Below are 17,026 nucleotides of genomic sequence, written 5' to 3' on the forward strand. Positions count from 1 at the left end.
ATGGTCACATGTATGTTTATTGTCAACTCGAAATGTTGTATTTGCAAGATTACTTGCTCAAATAATAAAATTGAGGAATCAGTTTCCCGATTATACAATCAAGAAAATTAGACTTGATAATGCTGGTGAATTTACTTCCCAGACTTTCAATGATTATTGTATGTCTATGGGAATCATTGTTGAGCATCATGTTGCTCATGTACATACACAGAATGGATTGGCTGAATCATTGATTAAACGTCTGCAAATGATTGCTAGACCAATGATTATGAAAACAAAGCTTCTTATTTCTATATGGGGACATGCAATTTTACATGCTGCTTCATTAATTCGCATCAGACCAAGTGTATATCATAAATACTCCCCATTGCAGCTTGCATTTGGTAAAGAACCAGACATTTCTCATCTGAGAATTTTTGGATGTATGGTGTATGTGTCTATTGCACCACCTTAACGAAAGAAAATGAGACCTCAAATAAAGATTGGAATTTATATCGGTTATGATAGTCCATCAATCATTCTATATCTTGAACCTCAGACAGGCGACGTGTTCACAGCACGTTTTGCTGATTGTCATTTTAATGAGGAAATCTTCCCAATGTTAGGGGAAGACAAGAAACATACCGAAAAGGAAATTATATGGTATGTATCATCATTGTTACATCTGGATCCAAGAACACAACAATGTGAAAAAGATGTACAGCAAATTGTGCACTTGCAAAGAATATCAAATCAAATACCAGATGCATTTACAGATGAAAAAAGGGTAACTAAATCATATATACATGCTGTAAATGTTTCTGCTCGAATTGAAATTCCAAAGAGACAAATTGAATAAAGTCATGATGTCGTAAAAAGCCTGAAGCATGGAAGGCCAGTCGGTTCCAAGGATAAAAATCCTCGAAAAAGAAAATTCATAGGGAAACACACTGATCACAAAATAGAGAATGATGTTCCTGAAGAAACACATGATGATCACAAAATAGAGAATATTGTTCCTGAAGAAACACATGATGATGAAAATGTTCTGTCAGAACCACAAACTGACGAGAATCATGAAATCTCTATCAATTATATTAATACTGGAAAAATATGGAAACGAAAAGATATAGAAGAAATTGATGATATATTTTCTTATAATGTGGCAATCGACATCATAAATGATAATGAAGATCATGAACCAAAATCTTTTGGTGAATGTAAAAATCGACAGGATTGGATAAAATGGAAAGATGTCATCCAGGTTGAATTGGATTCGCTAAATAAACGTAATGTTTTTGGACCTATAGTCCTTACACCTGAAGGTGTAAAACCTGTTGGATACAAATGGGTTTTTATTCGAAAGCGAAATGAGAAAAATGAAATAGTAAGATATAAAGCTCGACTTGTTGCACAAGGTTTTTCTCAAAGGCCTGGAATTGATTATGAAGAAACGTATTCTCCCGTGATGGATGCAATTACGTTTCGGTATTTGATTAGCCTGGCAGTATCTGAAAATTTAGAAATGCGTCTTATGGATGTTGTTATAGCTTACTTATATGGATCACTTGATAGTAATATATATATATGAAAATCCCTGAAGGATTTAAGATGCCTAAAGCACAAAGTTCAAAACCCAGAGAATGTTATTCTGTGAAATTACAAAAATCATTATATGGGTTAAAACAATCTGACCGAATGTGGTATAATCGGCTAAGTGATCACTTGATGAAAAAGTGATATGTAAATAATTCAATATGCCTTGTGTTTTCATTAAGAAAACTACATCCGTATGCGTAATTATTGCTGTATATGTTGATGATTTAAACATCATTGGAACGAATAATGAAATTCATGAAGTTGTGTCATACTTGAAGGAAGAATTTGAAATGAAGGATCTTGGAAAAATCAAGTATTGTTTGGGTTTACAATTGAACAAAAAGAATGTGGAATATTTGTTAACCAGAAAAATTATTAAGAAAAGACCCTTAAAAGTTTTAATATGGATAAATCAAATCCTTTAAGTACTCCAATGGTTGTTAGAACATTAAACATAGAAAAAGATCCATTCCGTCCATGTGAAGATGATGAAGATATTCTTGGTCCAGAAGTACCATATTTAAGTGCTATCGGTGCCCTTATGTATCTTACAAATTGTACAAGGACTTATATATCTTTTGCCGTAAATTTATTGACAAAATTTAGCACATATCCAACAAAGAGACACTGGAACGGAATTAAACATATATTCCGTTATCTACGAGGAACGACAGATTTGGGATTTTTGTATTCAAAAGACGCTAATCCAAGTATAATTGGTTATGCCGATGCTTGATACTTATTTGATCCACACAAGGCACGTTCCCAAACTGGATATGTATTTACTCGTGGAGGCACTGCAATTTCTTGGCGTTCACAGAAACAAACGCTAGTAATAACTTCATCAAATCATGCCGAGATTATTGCACTAGATGAAGCAAGCCGTGAATGTGTGTGGTTAAAATCAATGACCCAACATATCCAAATCTCATGCGGATTATCATTCGACGAGAAGCCTGTGATACTATATGAAGATAATGCTGCATGTGTTGTTCAAATGAAAGAAGGATACATAAAAAGCGACAGAACTAAACATATTCCTCCTAAGTTCTTCGCATTCACCAAGGAGCTTGAGAAGAATAAATGTATTGATGTTCGTCACATTCAATCAAGTGAAAACTCATCAGATCTCTTCACAAAGGCACTTCCTACGACAATATTCAGAAAGCATATATATAATATTGGGATGCGCAATCTACGAAATCTGTGAAGAATTGTTCGTGTCAACATGAGGGGGAGTTTACGTGACTGCACTCTTTTTCCCTTACTATGGTTTTTTATCCCAATGGGTTTTTCCTAGTAAGGTTTTTAACGAGGCAGTATAAAAACACGTAATGAAGACAATCATTATGATCATCATCACAAGGGGGAGTGTTGAAATTTAATATTTTAATATTGAATATTGAATGTTGAATATTTGAATGTTGAAAATTAGGTAAAATTAGGTGTTGAATATTGAAATTTGTGTGTGATGATGAAGGTAATGATGTAATTTATTTTTGGATTATTTGTAAAGATTTTCTATAAATAAATCTCTCATTTGTGAAGAAAATCACAATTGAGTTGAGAGAAAAATATTATAAAGTGTGTAGTGTGATAATTTTGAAAGTTTGAGATTTTTACTTTTTACCGTAAATTTTTACTTTTTCACAACATATATTACTTTCTTAATGCATCCGATAACAATATTTATTGTCGGAAAGAGAAATTATGAATGTGTTTATTTGAAAACAAAGATGGGACACTAATATTTTATAAAATCTTACATTCGGCAGTCGATCGAGACATGAACAAGTATATCAACAATATTTTTTCAAGCGTGTAGGAAAAATATCATTTTAATTATTCATGCTAAAGTGCAATTAAATTGTATGGGAGTAAATTGTTTATTCATCTAACAAATTTCTCTCTTTTTCCCTCAATTCAATATANGATCTATGTCCAAGCTAGATTAGTTAGAATTTTGGGCCAATTCAGTGTGTCCGGCCCATCAAAACTTATAAGTAAAAAACCAAACGAGAAAGGGAGAGGCTCTCTCTTAATACTGCGCCGCCAGGAAAATCCCCAGCCCCACCACCACAGCCTCCCATTCGGCAGCCGCAGATACGCCGCCGGAAGCCATCGCGACTTCCAGAGAAGAGCAGAAGCAGAAAACAATCTGCTCGAACCAGTCTTCCGAGATATCTTCAAAAATTCCTTTCGTTTCTGATTTTCATTCAAGCACCACCCCACGATATGCTTTAAGGACATTCGGATACCGATTTCAACGATACTCGGTCATCTAAGTGGTATAATTTAATGACTTTGTTTATTTTTCAGACTTTCTTCCGATTTTGACGTCTTTGGGTCTTTTTTTATTTCAATTTTTTTTAGCGTTTAAGCTCGAATCTATCAGATAGGAATTCTGATAATGTGTTTTACATGATACTTATATGTTTATATGGCATCTCTGTTGCTTGCATAGCAATTATGATATTCAAGCATTGGATTTTCAGCTTTATCTCGTTAGAGGAAATATGCAAGTATGGAGACCGGCCTGGATTTAAAATGATTACAGTGTGTTTGGGCTAGGTGCCTGGATTATAATTACTTGATAATGTGAAGGGTGTTCGTGCATCTCCACGATGCACTGGCTTTGGTCTTTGCATTGTCTGTGTGGAAATCTTTCAAAGTCCTTGATATGTCTCTTGTTTATGACATCAGTGTTGAGTTTCAACTATCATTTGAATTCGATATAAATCCGTATGCGATTCTTTACTATTTATGAGGATCATGTTAGAATTGTTTGTATACATTTACGCTTGTGATGTTGAGTATGTGCTAATGGTCTGAGAATGAGACTATAACCACGTTAGTTGGATGGATAGTGGTAATCATATTGAGCTCTCGGAAGGCTCTCCCCCAAATTTATGTTTTCCAGCTGATGGGCCCGGATTAGAGCATATGGAGATTTAGCGATGCTGAGTATGTTTAGTTTATGGATAAGCGGAGGCAGATCTATACTTGGAGCTGAAGCCCAACCCAACCCCTATGTATATATATATTCGATCGGGCTGCAAATTTATCTCATTGGCTTGAATATCTTATGTCTACAATGATTAAATGCATGAAAAATTTAAATGAGCTCGCTACATTGATTGGTATGAGGCTTAAACGAGCTCGTTACATTGATTGGTAAGAGGAGCTAACCATAAATACAAATCAAGTATATAATTTTGCCTTCTATTAGAAATAAAAATAATATTATTTAATTGTTCTACTACATAGTTTATCATCTATATGACATATCTCAACAAGTCGATTTTTTATCAATGAATTTTTTTAACGTAAAATTCAGCTCTCAATGAATTTTTAACGTAAAATTCAGCTCTCTAGGATCAAAATCCTGACTACTCCCCTATAGATAAGAGCAAATGGAGTTTGAACAAGGATAAGATATATGGAGGTTACTGATAGTAGGTGACTTAATGATGTCAAGAATGTTTAGTTTTTGGATTTTTATATCTTTGATTTTGAGTTTTTGTTGGAGTTTATGGATTTATGAGGGTTTACCTCCTAGTTTATTTTGTTGGTTTTATTTTTTATTATGTTAGACGGCTTAACTCGTTCCATTTATTTTTACTTATTTTTGTTTGTTCATTTGCAAATTGGATAATTAATATATTCTTTTTATTAATTATCATTATTATTTTTAATTTTAAAAGAACAATTGCATAGAAATGCTGTATGCAAATTACTCGATTGTTTAAAGGATATAAATTCTTCCTGCCACCTTTTGGCTTACAAATTCTTCAATTCCCCAGATTGACTGAAAGTCCTTTGAGTAGGCAAGAAAGTAGAAAAGATCCTATACATAGACAAAACGATGTCGTACGACGATGTAGAGATTGAGGACATGGAGTGGAATGAAGAGTTGCAGGCCTACACATACCCTTGTCCATGCGGGGACCTCTTCCAGATAACCAAAGAGGATCTCAAGATTGGCGAAGAAATTGCACGGTGCCCTAGCTGCTCGTTGTACATCACTGTTATATATAACATGGAAGATTTTCAGGACTCAAGAAAAAAAATCGGTCCAGCAAAGACGCAGCCAGTTGCTGTGGCTTGAGAATCACCAGTTTGTGTTTAAGTTTTGTATTGCATACAATTTTCTCTTTTTATAGTCGTGATCCATGTGTGGCTTTTTGTGGGTTTGGTTTTGGTAGATGTTTTTGCAGGTTTTGTTGGGGTTGTGATTTTGAGTGGCGTCCGGACTTGCGTGATCAGATTTTCTATAGTTGAGAAAAGAGAGGGTGAGGATTGAGCCCTACTTTAGGGAGTGGTACTTTTTTCTCTAAGTTTTTCCTACTGAATTTATTTTTGAGAATACAGGCATATGTAAACAATTCCTAATTATAAAGGCGCATACATATTTTGGTAGTTTCGAAGCAACACGTTTGAATGACTTGCTACCTATATGAAATGGCATTCTTGTACATAGCATTGTTTTCACAGCATTTCTTCTGTTCGGCTTATTTAAGCGAGCTTGAACATAAATTGGTGAAACATAAAGGAACAATGAAATTTGAAGAATGTCTTCTCCCTGCATGTACACTTTTAAAAGTATAGATGGATGGATAGATATAATGATATATGTTTGGTCATTATATCGATATATGTTTGGTCATTATATCAATCACTTTTGGGTTCGCTAACCCACCAGACGCTACTCTGTGTCGAGAAGTTGCAGCCATAATTTAAAGACATTCTTTGTTCTCCTTTCTTCACAAATACTACCCTTTTATAAAGCCTTGCCACTCTCCCTCCCCTTAAATGTAAATTATGTCCATGAGATTACACAAACCAATCCATCTTTATAAAATCTACCTAGAAAATTTACTTTCTTGGGCTTATTTGTCTTCATTCCTCCACCCTTCCCCGCCGCCCCATACCCCAATTGCCCCCGAGAAACTCCTTCCTCCATTGTGCACAATGGGGGACATTTTGCTGAGGAAGTCCTCAAAGAAATGGTTGGCAGAGGCATTACTCCCGATGGTGGGACCTACATGTCTTTAATTAAAAAGGGATTATGAATTATGGTGAGGGAATTCCAGTGTGAGCAACATGGTTGAAATGTTTCTCATTGTGAATAGCGAGGTGAACAAAAATCTAAATGCGGTCAGGAATTAAATAAAGAGGGAGGTATTCTCTTCTACACCAAAAACACCACCAAGAGGCCATTTTCTGGGAATTCATCGTTCTTGCTCAACCAATTGTTTCTGATTGAAGCACAACAAATCTGACTGCAACTCCAGAAAGAAAACACACACACTTGTACAAAAAAGAAAACACACATACTTATATTTTATTGCATTCATACTGAAATGTTCGACTCTTGAGACTCTAAGCCCGATATAATTTCTCATATAGGTGCATAAGAAGAAGAATCGATACAATAACAAATTATCGAAAGAAGCTTCAGCTTTGGTGGGGTGGTTTATTTAATGTCTAATAGGGCTTGTAGGGACTAAAATATATGTTGAACCAAATAAGAATGTTTCAGGGATTCAATAATAGAAAGATTTTTTTAATCTACTTTGGCTCTTGTAAAATAGCAATCGATATTGTGACAAAGAATGATAAGAGTCTACGAGGACTAAAAATCATTACAAAATTTCTCTCAAAGAATGATACTTCTAATGAATCACTACGCTACAACTAACAAGTGTCGTACATTCTGTACGGAAACTATAGAATCTTTTGAAAAACATTAATCACAATGGAAAGTAAGCAATGCACCCAAGAACTGCTGCTGAGGGCCGACCATTTTTGTGTCTGTGGGTTGTAAGAAAAGAAGATTCGTTTCTATTCAGGTTGAACATGCGTCTTCTCGTGGATATCTGTCATAACTTCACGTAACTCAGGGAAAATGGATATTAGAACAAGTTCCAGTATTCCATACCCGAGTTGCTTCAAACAAATTGTAGACTGAGGAAGAAGACGACATTTAACATACGTCATAAACTCGTTTCGCACAGATATATGGTGATACTCACAAACATAAACCCAAAACGCCTAGGAAGTGAAAAGTTCATGACTTTATTGAGGAGGGGACAACATGTATAATTTTTTTAGAACTCTCATGAAATTTGAACATTTTTCATGTTTCACTCCCTATTTGGGGTGTTTTTCACTTATCGCACCGAGCTAGTTGTATTTAGTAGTATGAGCTGTACCTGAAGGAAATAGTATATATCTCTACCACAGCGTCTGTACTGCTTATGCCCGATCAAGCTGACCAAAGTGGCAGGAGCACCATCTGCATTTGGGAAAGGACAGTCGGAATCAAAATGAATTAGATAAACCAATAAATCAATATAGGACAAGGACTTGAAACGAACAGATCGAAACAGTGTGTCATTAGGCAACCTGGGAAAAATGAAAACATTCAGGAAACATTATAAACATGTATAAAGCTAGAGATTTATGAAAAGATGCTTAGTCTGAAATTCAGATGAAGAAGTACAGTAAACCTAGAATGAAGAAAGTATATAGGAAAGTAGCACTTGCCAAAGATCATCCTCTTCACATCACTAGCTCTACGAGTAGCTTCAAGCTGTTGTTCAAAAGACCCTGGTTTTGTGATCCTCCTTCCGCCTTGTTGACTTGTTCGCGTAGATATCCGAATAGCTTGATAGTCATTGAGTAGACTTGGAGCTCTTAATCTCAGAAAGAATGTGCCATCAGGCCAGAGAACCTACAGAAGAAAATAATCAGTGAAGTGAACAAGAAAGATATGTGAAGAAAAGAAATTTTCAAGAACAAGTCACTTCTGTGCCAAGCTATGGCAAAGTTAAAGGTGGAGAACTCAAGTTCTACGCCAAAATTTAGTTGCAGATAGCTTAAAACTTTTAACTCCAGCAAAGGAGACATCCAACTTTAACTGAGACACCATAACTCATGCCACAAAATGGCCAATGAATAGATGATAATTGAAATCCAAATGCTATGATTCTCAGGCTGGCCAACTAGCGTCACGGAACAATATGCACAACATCAAATAATGAAATGATTGGAATGAGACTCATAACTTACATTCTGGATCCATCGAATCCCTTGTGCGACAATATCCTCTCTACGAAGCCATTGAATCTGCCTTAAGATCCAGTCATCAATGGCATCTTCCATAACTAATTGCAGTATTTGCTTTGATATCCAAAAGACCTGTCTCCTACAGTGAGAATGAAAAAAAGGTATATGGTACAAGGATAAATGATGATCTGATATAACAATAGAGCTGTTGTGAGAAAAATTTCATGTGATCCCGACAGCTTGCCACTTTCGATGAAAAATTCAAACAGAGAGTGACAATGCCACTTATTATTATTATTATTGGGGTGCACGAAAGGACCTTAAAAGGATATTAAGAGGCCATAACCTTAGTCTGCACAAATTCTCAAAAGTTGAAGAAAAAATTATATCGAGTATATAGCCCAGCTCAACCTAAATGAATATTTGAAAAGGAACAAATCCTTGATCGGTTAACGAGATTCATAATGTTTACACAATAGAAAAGGCCAAAAATAAAAGAAGTCAATAGCTGTCATGGTTCCTTTTCATTTTCCTGCCTTCATTTTGACGTAAATCAGTCAGTCCATCCAACATAGGTTTGGCCATTAAAAAAGGACACAGAATCATATATATGGAGCGTAACATGTCTTGAATATAAAGAAGTGTCAAATAAACATAAGAATTTTTTCTAAGCTTCCCCAAAATTAAACTGAAAACAAGAAGGGAAGCAGAAAATTAAAAATAAAATTGGAACAAATTGATTTATTAATTTTAAAAAAAATTACAAATGTTCGAGACCAGGGGCATGGCCTATTAAAGACAATACAGTACACAACTTCAAGCCTGTAATTTAGTGAAGAATTATGCAAGCTGGATATTTACATTTGGATGAGTAAAAATAAAACGATTTTACCAAATTTGTATTTAAAGATAAACCTAAAGAAAGTTCACAATTCAAAAGAGCAAATATGAAAGCAATACCTTAGCCAGCCTCTTCTCTTGAGCTGAAATATGTTGTCAACTAAATTCAGGATTGGAACACTTAAATTTGGCGGTGTCCACTGCAAGGGAAATATAGATTTGGTTAGAGCAAGCATAACCAAGACTGTATAACATAGGTAGAAACGACCTAAGAAAGCCACATTTAACAATCAATAATAGCGTGGCAACTAAACTCTTTCTGAGCTAATTGGCTCCAGAAAAATTTCAGAAATCTTTCCGATGCCTGAGCACAACACAAAAAATTATCCATGTATTTAAATAAGTGAAGACAATCATAACATTTCTTTAGTACTTCTGAATGGCCTAGGAATTAACTTTGCTTTAAAATTAGTGTCAGAGACACTCAAAATCAAACCTTTGAAGATATTTCCATTCAGAATTAATAGCTGAGAAGATCAATTTTGAGCATCTTCATGTGCTATTTATAAATTACTGTTAACCCATATGGCAAGATAAGTTTAAGACACAGCCAGAAATCATTTCATCAGAGGGAACTGTGACAATTCGGACTTCCACCCTCAACAAAAACAGCAATTTTTTACAACTCAGGATAAGTCAATGATTGATGTCATGAGTAGCTACTTTGAAATGATAGACACAAGATAGATTGTCTGCATGCACTCATATAAATATGAAAATACAAAAACGTTATCACGCAATCCAGTAACCTGGGAGAGGCCACATAAAAAAGGTTAACGAGAATAAAAAAAGAGCTAATGCCATCCAAAGGAGATCGCAAAATCATGGACAGTATATTGAGACTATTATGAGAAGGGTGAAGCTAGAATGAAAATAATATATGAGAAAGAGCAGTAGCACTCCGTTAAAATAAATAGTACCTCAGGAGGCACCTCAGTAGGATCCTTTTGGGGGACAGAGGTTAAGGCCAAACTTGGCTCTTGATATCTGGTACCATTGCTTGTTTCAGAGTTCACCCTAAAACTGCCAAATTCCTCGGAATGCAAGTCACTGATATCTACACTATGTTTAACCACCCGTGGTGGATACCCCTTAGAAATCAGTTCATTGTCTGAACACCACCCATTAGCTTTGGCAGAGGAATCTATTTCCTGTTGCACATTGGTTTCATCTTTGTCACCTTCCTCAGCATCAGAAAAACTGTTAATTGATTCTGAGATACTTTGTCTTGTGGACAATTTATTAATATCATTTGAATTCCAGGACAAGTTTCTGCTTGGAACTGAAGATGAAGGTCCAGAAGAAGAGGAAAGTGGGCCAACCATTTTCCGCATGAGACCTTCAGAAACTCCTTTGAATTGGCGTAAAATATCATCCACAGCATCATCCACGTTAACTATTCCAGTCAAGGGATATTTTATGACATCCAAATTTGTAGATATAGTTTGAATTCATTATTTAAGCATACAAAATTATGAACATAGAGATAAGTTAGATTCCTTTAGTTTTCCTCACCGGGTATATGCTTCAAATAACCATTTGCATCCAGATATTTTGGGATTGTGAGAGAATGTTTAAATGTAATGTAATGTTTGGGTTATAAAATAATTTTGAAACTGTCCAGATGACAATTGAACTATTGATCCAATTTAAAATAACATAAACAAACAAAACTACCAAGCAAAAGTGGTGTGGCACAGGCAACAGATGATCAGATGTATTGGCATGGAAAAGTATCATTTCAGACCTCAACTGTTGTGACTGTTAGAAAACAGAAGGTGAAGATAACCAATATTTGTCAATGAATTTATATTCCCTTTCAGGAAATAAAGATGAAGTAACAAAACTAGACTCCCAAGAACAAAAATTTCAAAATAATAGGTACATAGACAGAGGAATCGATGAGGTCTTTTGATAATCAATTCATTCAAGTACATGATATGCGAGTTTGATCATAGTTTGTAGGAGTATCAGTAAAAGCTGTTTCTCTAAGACAACAAACTTAGAAACGATCCTACTATTTTATAATGATACGCTGTTTCTGGAGTGATAAAATATAATAAACTAGAGGAAAGAAAGTGATCCTGCTTTAAAGCGCCTATTTCTAAAGAGGAGTAAGCAAAAATATACCAGAAACATAATCATGTTGATGCTGACTTTTAGCAACCAAGTAGGGAACTTTTTAATTTTTTACTCAACCAAAAAAAAGAAGAAACAAATTATATGGGAAAATTATGCTCAAATAAGAAACAAGGAACAAATGGACTTGTTAAATAGAGAATTCATTCTGCAAGTATATATATAAATATATAGACTCACACACACACACACACACACACACACACACACACACACACACACACACACACCCCAAGTATCCAAATGCCATGATTGTGGCTGTAAGCAACCGGTTTTAATGTGACATAATTGTGCAAATTGAATGTATCTTAAATAACAAAATGACATAAAAGAACAGGAGTCATATACCTGCCAGAGTCCTCATCGCAGAAGATGATTTCCCAAATGAATAATTCTTCATTAATAAGAAACCATGAATCAGTAACAAAGTACCAGGTAGAAAATTTTATTTACAACAGAAAAGTCATATCCGCACCTGGGAGGAAGCACTTAAAAAGTCCCACACTTCATGTTGGTCGGCAACATTGGCAATTGAGAAGAGGTCCTGGCAGTATCTCGAAAACGGTTAATATACGAAAAGTGTAGGTAATATAATTCAGAATAAGGATAATCATACTCGAAGATATTTATCAAGCTGAATACAACGCTGGTGAACAAAGGCATCCTCTGTGCTTGACGAAAAAATTCTTTTGGGGGGCAAATGTAATGTATAATTAGGAATTTCCTTAAGATGCCTATGCAATCGTTCAAAGTTCCTATACCTGTAGTTACAGCATCAAACAAACAATCATCATTGAAAGAAAACGAAGTTGTTTCCCATTGATCTGGATAGAAAGTAGATCAACAATATAAGCGTTTCAAAGAAAATATAATTTTTTATTCAAACTGGAAGAACCCAAACCTTCTTTTCACTAACCAAGTTTTGTTGTCACCATCGGTCACAGCGATTGAATAAACTGCAAAAGAATTAGAGCCAATTCTCTCAAAGTACGCTCCAATAACCTGCAGAATCAGGGATATATAGTCAACTAAGGTGCATCATACCTTAGACAACAGTAATCAAAGGTGATCGGAAATTGTTAAACTCGGGCCTCAACTTTAAAAAATAAATCATCAAGCAAAGAAGGGCAGTTATTGCAGCTTGCATTGTTATATACTTACCACAATTTTACACTCATTCATTGACAGATAATAAATTAATTGAATGCGATATTAATTACTTTTAAACATTAAACGAAAAATTTTGGAAGATATATCTTCTACAAACATTAAGATATGACAAAGTTAAAACCCATTAAATGCAAAAACCATTAATAGGAAATTAGTGGTCTAACCCGACACCTCAGCTTTGGAGCATGCAGCTCTTCACTGTGTGACACCCTGTTGGAAGAATTCTTCATGCTATGCACGTTAAGTTTATTAACAACTTCATTATGGTATTCTGCAATGACGGGTGTGTTTCCTTCGTTTGTGAATACATCTTCCAGGTCTGACCGAATGTTTAAATCCGAAGTGCTGTTGGATTTTTTAAGCTTATTTCTGCTTTCATGGGAAACACTAGTTGCAGCATTATCCAGTTCATCAGTAGAAACTTTGGTTTGGAGCTTCTTTTTGTAGTTTCTACCAATAGCCCACATATTTTCAAGATTTTCAGGCATTAGAACTTCTGTTCTTCTGAGGGTTGCTGCTTCAAACACTTTTGCCCAGTCCGCAGGCCGTGGATGCATGGGATCATCCTGCATCGAACTAGATAGGCGATGTCCTGAGGTATCCAACTCCAATTTCTTTTTATAATCAAATCGAGAAACAGACATATTAGTCTCTTGATCACCGGCATGTACAGTCTTTGTTGATGAAGATTCACTGGTTTGAACATGGTCTCTACTTTTATCATGTTCATGGTTATGACCCTCCAAGTTTGGTGATTGATCAGTGGCAACATCCTTAAACCCCTCATTGTAGGCGAGCATAATATATTCAATTAACTCATTAATATATCTGGAAAGGGGAGTAAAACTTTATTATATTTTGAATGTAAACGTACAAAAAGCAAAAGAAATTATAATTACCATCATAAAATTGACAAAGATTGGGAAAAGTTTATGGAATGTGGACATTGATAATAAAATATGGCCAACAAAAAAGGTGGTATCTAACCAAATAGCTGTGTAACAATAACGACTGAAACACAAGAATAGCAGGAATAACAATGTATCAGGGAAGGCATGTTATGCAAGAAAGAGATTTACCATTAATATCTTTTCAGCTGAAGTACCTAGATTTCTTCACAAAGTAGTATTATATATGTCACTTCTGTGAAGTGCCATTCTTTTTGTCAACTTGGACAGCTGAAACATTTATTTCTCGGTAATTTCTTTTTTTACTAAACATGAGGTCCACTAAAAGAAAAGAAAATGCATTAACCAACTCACTTAGCTATTTAATTTTTACCAGAAGAATCAGAAGATTCTAATGAGTACTGCAAACTGCATTTTTCAAAATGAAGAATTTTATTGATAAGAAAACATGCACAGCAGCGAGAAATAGAAAAAATGTTTAACATCAGAAAAACATATTGAGGTTAAAATCCTCGTGCACAGAACATATAAGTGGCATGTCTCTCTGCAGGATGGCATGATTCCAACATAAACCTTCTAGAAAAAACAGTTCTTCACGGAGCATGACGACACAAATTCAGAATTTCCCAAAATGAATAAGGGATTAAAAGAAATCGCATCTCACCTAGGGCTAGCAAAATTCATTATAGGCTGCATTACCAAACAAGTTAAGAGCTCACGAGCAATGGATCTGACTATTGGGCATTGAGCTTCCCTCGGTCTTAGTACAACTGCCAAAAGTCCACCCATGAGCTGTTGAAGAACCTATACACTCAAAAGCATTAGATGTCATGAAAATTAATAAGCAGAAGAAAGAAAGCATATATAGCTCGCCAAACAATTCCTTCTGAATCAGAACACTTCTACACCTTGTACTCACACTCTGGAGATATCAAAGCGGGGTGAAGGTCCTTAGAGGACATGAGATGGTGTTTCAGTCTTTGGTCTCGTTCTTCAAAAGAAAATGTTCGCATGACCTCCACACCAATGGCAGCCTGGTTTCTTCTAAAAAGTTCGATGTGATCTCCTATCAAGTCTACTATATCCCTGGAAAGCAGAGATTGATGCTCAACAAATTATGTCATAATCACTTAATTGACATATTAACATACATTCATATTTCCAGAGGGAAAAATATTAAGAAAAAAAGCACCAGAGCCCACCTTGTCAGCAGGTCAACAAGGTTTACTTCTTTAATTCTTCCAGATACTTCACCAAGCACATCCATGACTATGCCATGTATGAGCTCCGGAGCCTCTTTGTCAGGTGTAATCTCAGAATACCACAAATCAATGACAAAATCATGCAAAATCTTGTCGATGAAATCCTCAATAGCTGCTTCTACAACAGGGGAATCTATTTTTCGTTTCCATTTTTTGGATGGAGGCAGAGAAGAAAGACGAGAATCATTCACAGACAATTGCTTCTGTTCCAGGTGTGACAAATAGGATGTTGGCCTGGTACTCCGAACCTTCCACCTGAACTCCACCATGCTAACTAATCTCCATATTCCAGAAACCAAGAGTATTGCTATGGGTATGTTCATCAACATTGATTTGCTAGTATCTGCAATCAATGTACATATTCAGTACTAAGGGACGTTGTAGTATTAACAGTCTTATGAACAGCATACTTGCAGAAGATGAACCTACCAAATCTAATATTCTTTTCCTCACCAAGTCAAAAAAATATGTATAAAAACTCACAATTTCTTCTGATTAAACTAATTTGGTAAAAATAATAACATTCAAGCTCATCTGAACTGGAAATTTACATAAAAAGTCATTTCACAAATTGAGTTCGAACTGCCAAAACTAATTTCATGTATCCCATATAGTATATTATCCAGAAAGTATTCCCCCTCTTTTTCTCGCTTATAATTATCATCAATTCCTCACAACTAACCTAGGGATCCCTTCTTTCACATGAAAACAAAATCATAGCAATCTCAAAGCATTCACAACATATATTATAAGCATACAACAATAATAGCAAGAAACCACGACATGTGATAAAACAAAGTACCCGTGAAATGCAGATTCTATTCCTCAAATTCTCAACTACGGACCAATTCATTAGTGAACTACAGCGAGCTTAAAATTAACATCGCGAACAAGAAAAAGTCAACAGCTTACTTGTCAAGAAATAAGATACACCGAAAATACAAAGAGCCCACCAAACCATTCGAAGCTTAGCTTCTTCAATCAGATCCTGTAAGTTCCCCATTGGCTTCCTCATTCCCCTTAAATTGATTAATTTGGAAGCTCAGACAATGGTAATACAATTCAAGCGCCCAATAACAGAACTGATCTCGATAAATTCATCAATTGACACAAAATAATCATTGAAACGATCATATTTCCCCTTAAATTTGGAAAACGAAGGAGAAAATCAAAATATATTGAAATTGATTTTTACGATTGGAAGGAGAGAGAACTGCGAGGGAAAAGCAAAGGTTACAGCACCGTTATGTTCGTTGTACACGTCTGCGCAACTTGACTTACATGTCCTTTCGGTTGGTCCAATCCAGGTGGCTAAAATAACTTTGAATTTATCCAAATGTCTTGATTTCCCTGTTGCGTTACATAAGTATTGTGATTAATATATTTAAATTTATTAGAATCAGATAGATATTGATGAGTAATTGTGTGAGGTGGATTAGGATTGGGTTTCTGTTTTCTAGGACCCAGCAAACACCTTTATTATCACTAGAGATGGCAATTTTTCGCACGGGTTTGGGTCCCGCGGGGAAAACCCGAAACGAAGATGGGGATCCCCGATTTTTTCGGGTTTGAGTTCGGGTTCGGGGATTTTTTTAAATCCCCGATGTAGTTCGGGACGGGTATAAGATTACTATCCCCATCCCCGAAATCCCCGAACCCGCCCCGAAAATAATATCAATAATAAAATAATAATATTATTAGTATTAATAATATAATAATAATATTATTTTTTAAAATATTAATAATATTATTATTATTATTAATATTGATAGTAATATTAATATTAATATTATCTCTAATAATAATAGATAATAATAAGTTTTGGTTTGAGAAAATCTCCGAATCTGTCATCGTCTTGTCATATTAATATTTTTGAAACGGAGATGAGGACGGGGATGGAAAGTTGATCCCCGAAGTTTCGGATTTGGGGATTCCGCGAACCCGAAAAAGCGGGGATGGGGACGGGGATGGGGGTGGGGATAGAATTCGGAGATGGGG

At 35.3% G+C, this 17,026-nt stretch overlaps 2 protein-coding genes across 3 annotated transcripts; one reads left to right on the forward strand and one right to left on the reverse strand.

The window, feature by feature from the left end:
* The first annotated feature begins 3,596 nt into the window (after positions 1 to 3,596).
* Positions 3,597 to 6,022, forward strand: LOC140985664 (diphthamide biosynthesis protein 3-like). 2 transcript variants are annotated; one of them, XM_073453539.1, is made up of 2 exons: positions 3,597 to 3,866; positions 5,406 to 6,022. In XM_073453539.1, exon 2 carries the CDS (start codon positions 5,444 to 5,446, stop codon positions 5,684 to 5,686), a length of 243 nt encoding a protein of 80 aa, XP_073309640.1. In that variant the 5' UTR covers positions 3,597 to 3,866; positions 5,406 to 5,443; the 3' UTR covers positions 5,687 to 6,022. The 2 variants fall into 2 exon arrangements, with proteins under 2 accessions (XP_073309640.1, XP_073309639.1); XM_073453538.1 differs by having other exon boundaries at positions 3,598 to 3,866; positions 5,382 to 6,022.
* A 1,138-nt stretch (positions 6,023 to 7,160) lies between these two features.
* LOC140986938 (uncharacterized) lies at positions 7,161 to 16,290 on the reverse strand. Its single transcript, XM_073455352.1, has 15 exons — positions 15,941 to 16,290; positions 14,969 to 15,371; positions 14,675 to 14,852; positions 14,431 to 14,570; positions 13,023 to 13,686; positions 12,590 to 12,690; positions 12,305 to 12,449; positions 12,164 to 12,232; positions 12,037 to 12,082; positions 10,470 to 10,945; positions 9,610 to 9,689; positions 8,653 to 8,788; positions 8,128 to 8,314; positions 7,794 to 7,876; positions 7,161 to 7,545 (listed from the first exon to the last, which is right to left on the reverse strand). Exons 1-15 carry the CDS (start codon positions 16,041 to 16,043, stop codon positions 7,423 to 7,425), a joined length of 2,934 nt encoding a protein of 977 aa, XP_073311453.1. The 5' UTR covers positions 16,044 to 16,290; the 3' UTR covers positions 7,161 to 7,422.
* Positions 16,291 to 17,026: the final 736 nt, after the last annotated feature.

This window comes from Primulina huaijiensis, chromosome 10 (genome assembly GCF_012295235.1).
Source record: "Primulina huaijiensis isolate GDHJ02 chromosome 10, ASM1229523v2, whole genome shotgun sequence".
Classification (NCBI taxonomy): Eukaryota; Viridiplantae; Streptophyta; class Magnoliopsida; order Lamiales; family Gesneriaceae; genus Primulina; species Primulina huaijiensis.

Excerpts from the sequence above, each read along its gene's own strand:
- LOC140985664 (XM_073453539.1), top strand. The coding sequence starts at position 5,444 with ATGTCGTACGACGATGTAGAGATTGAGGACATGGAGTGGAATGAAGAG.
- LOC140986938 (XM_073455352.1), bottom strand. The coding sequence starts at position 16,043 with ATGAGGAAGCCAATGGGGAACTTACAGGATCTGATTGAAGAAGCTAAG. Across the intron at positions 13,687-14,430 it reads ATGAATTTTGCTAGCCCTAG|ATATATTAATGAGTTAATTG; the intron begins GTGAGATGCGAT and ends TCCCCTTTCCAG. Across the intron at positions 10,946-12,036 it reads TGCGATGAGGACTCTGGCAG|TTAACGTGGATGATGCTGTG; the intron begins GTATATGACTCC and ends TGACTGGAATAG.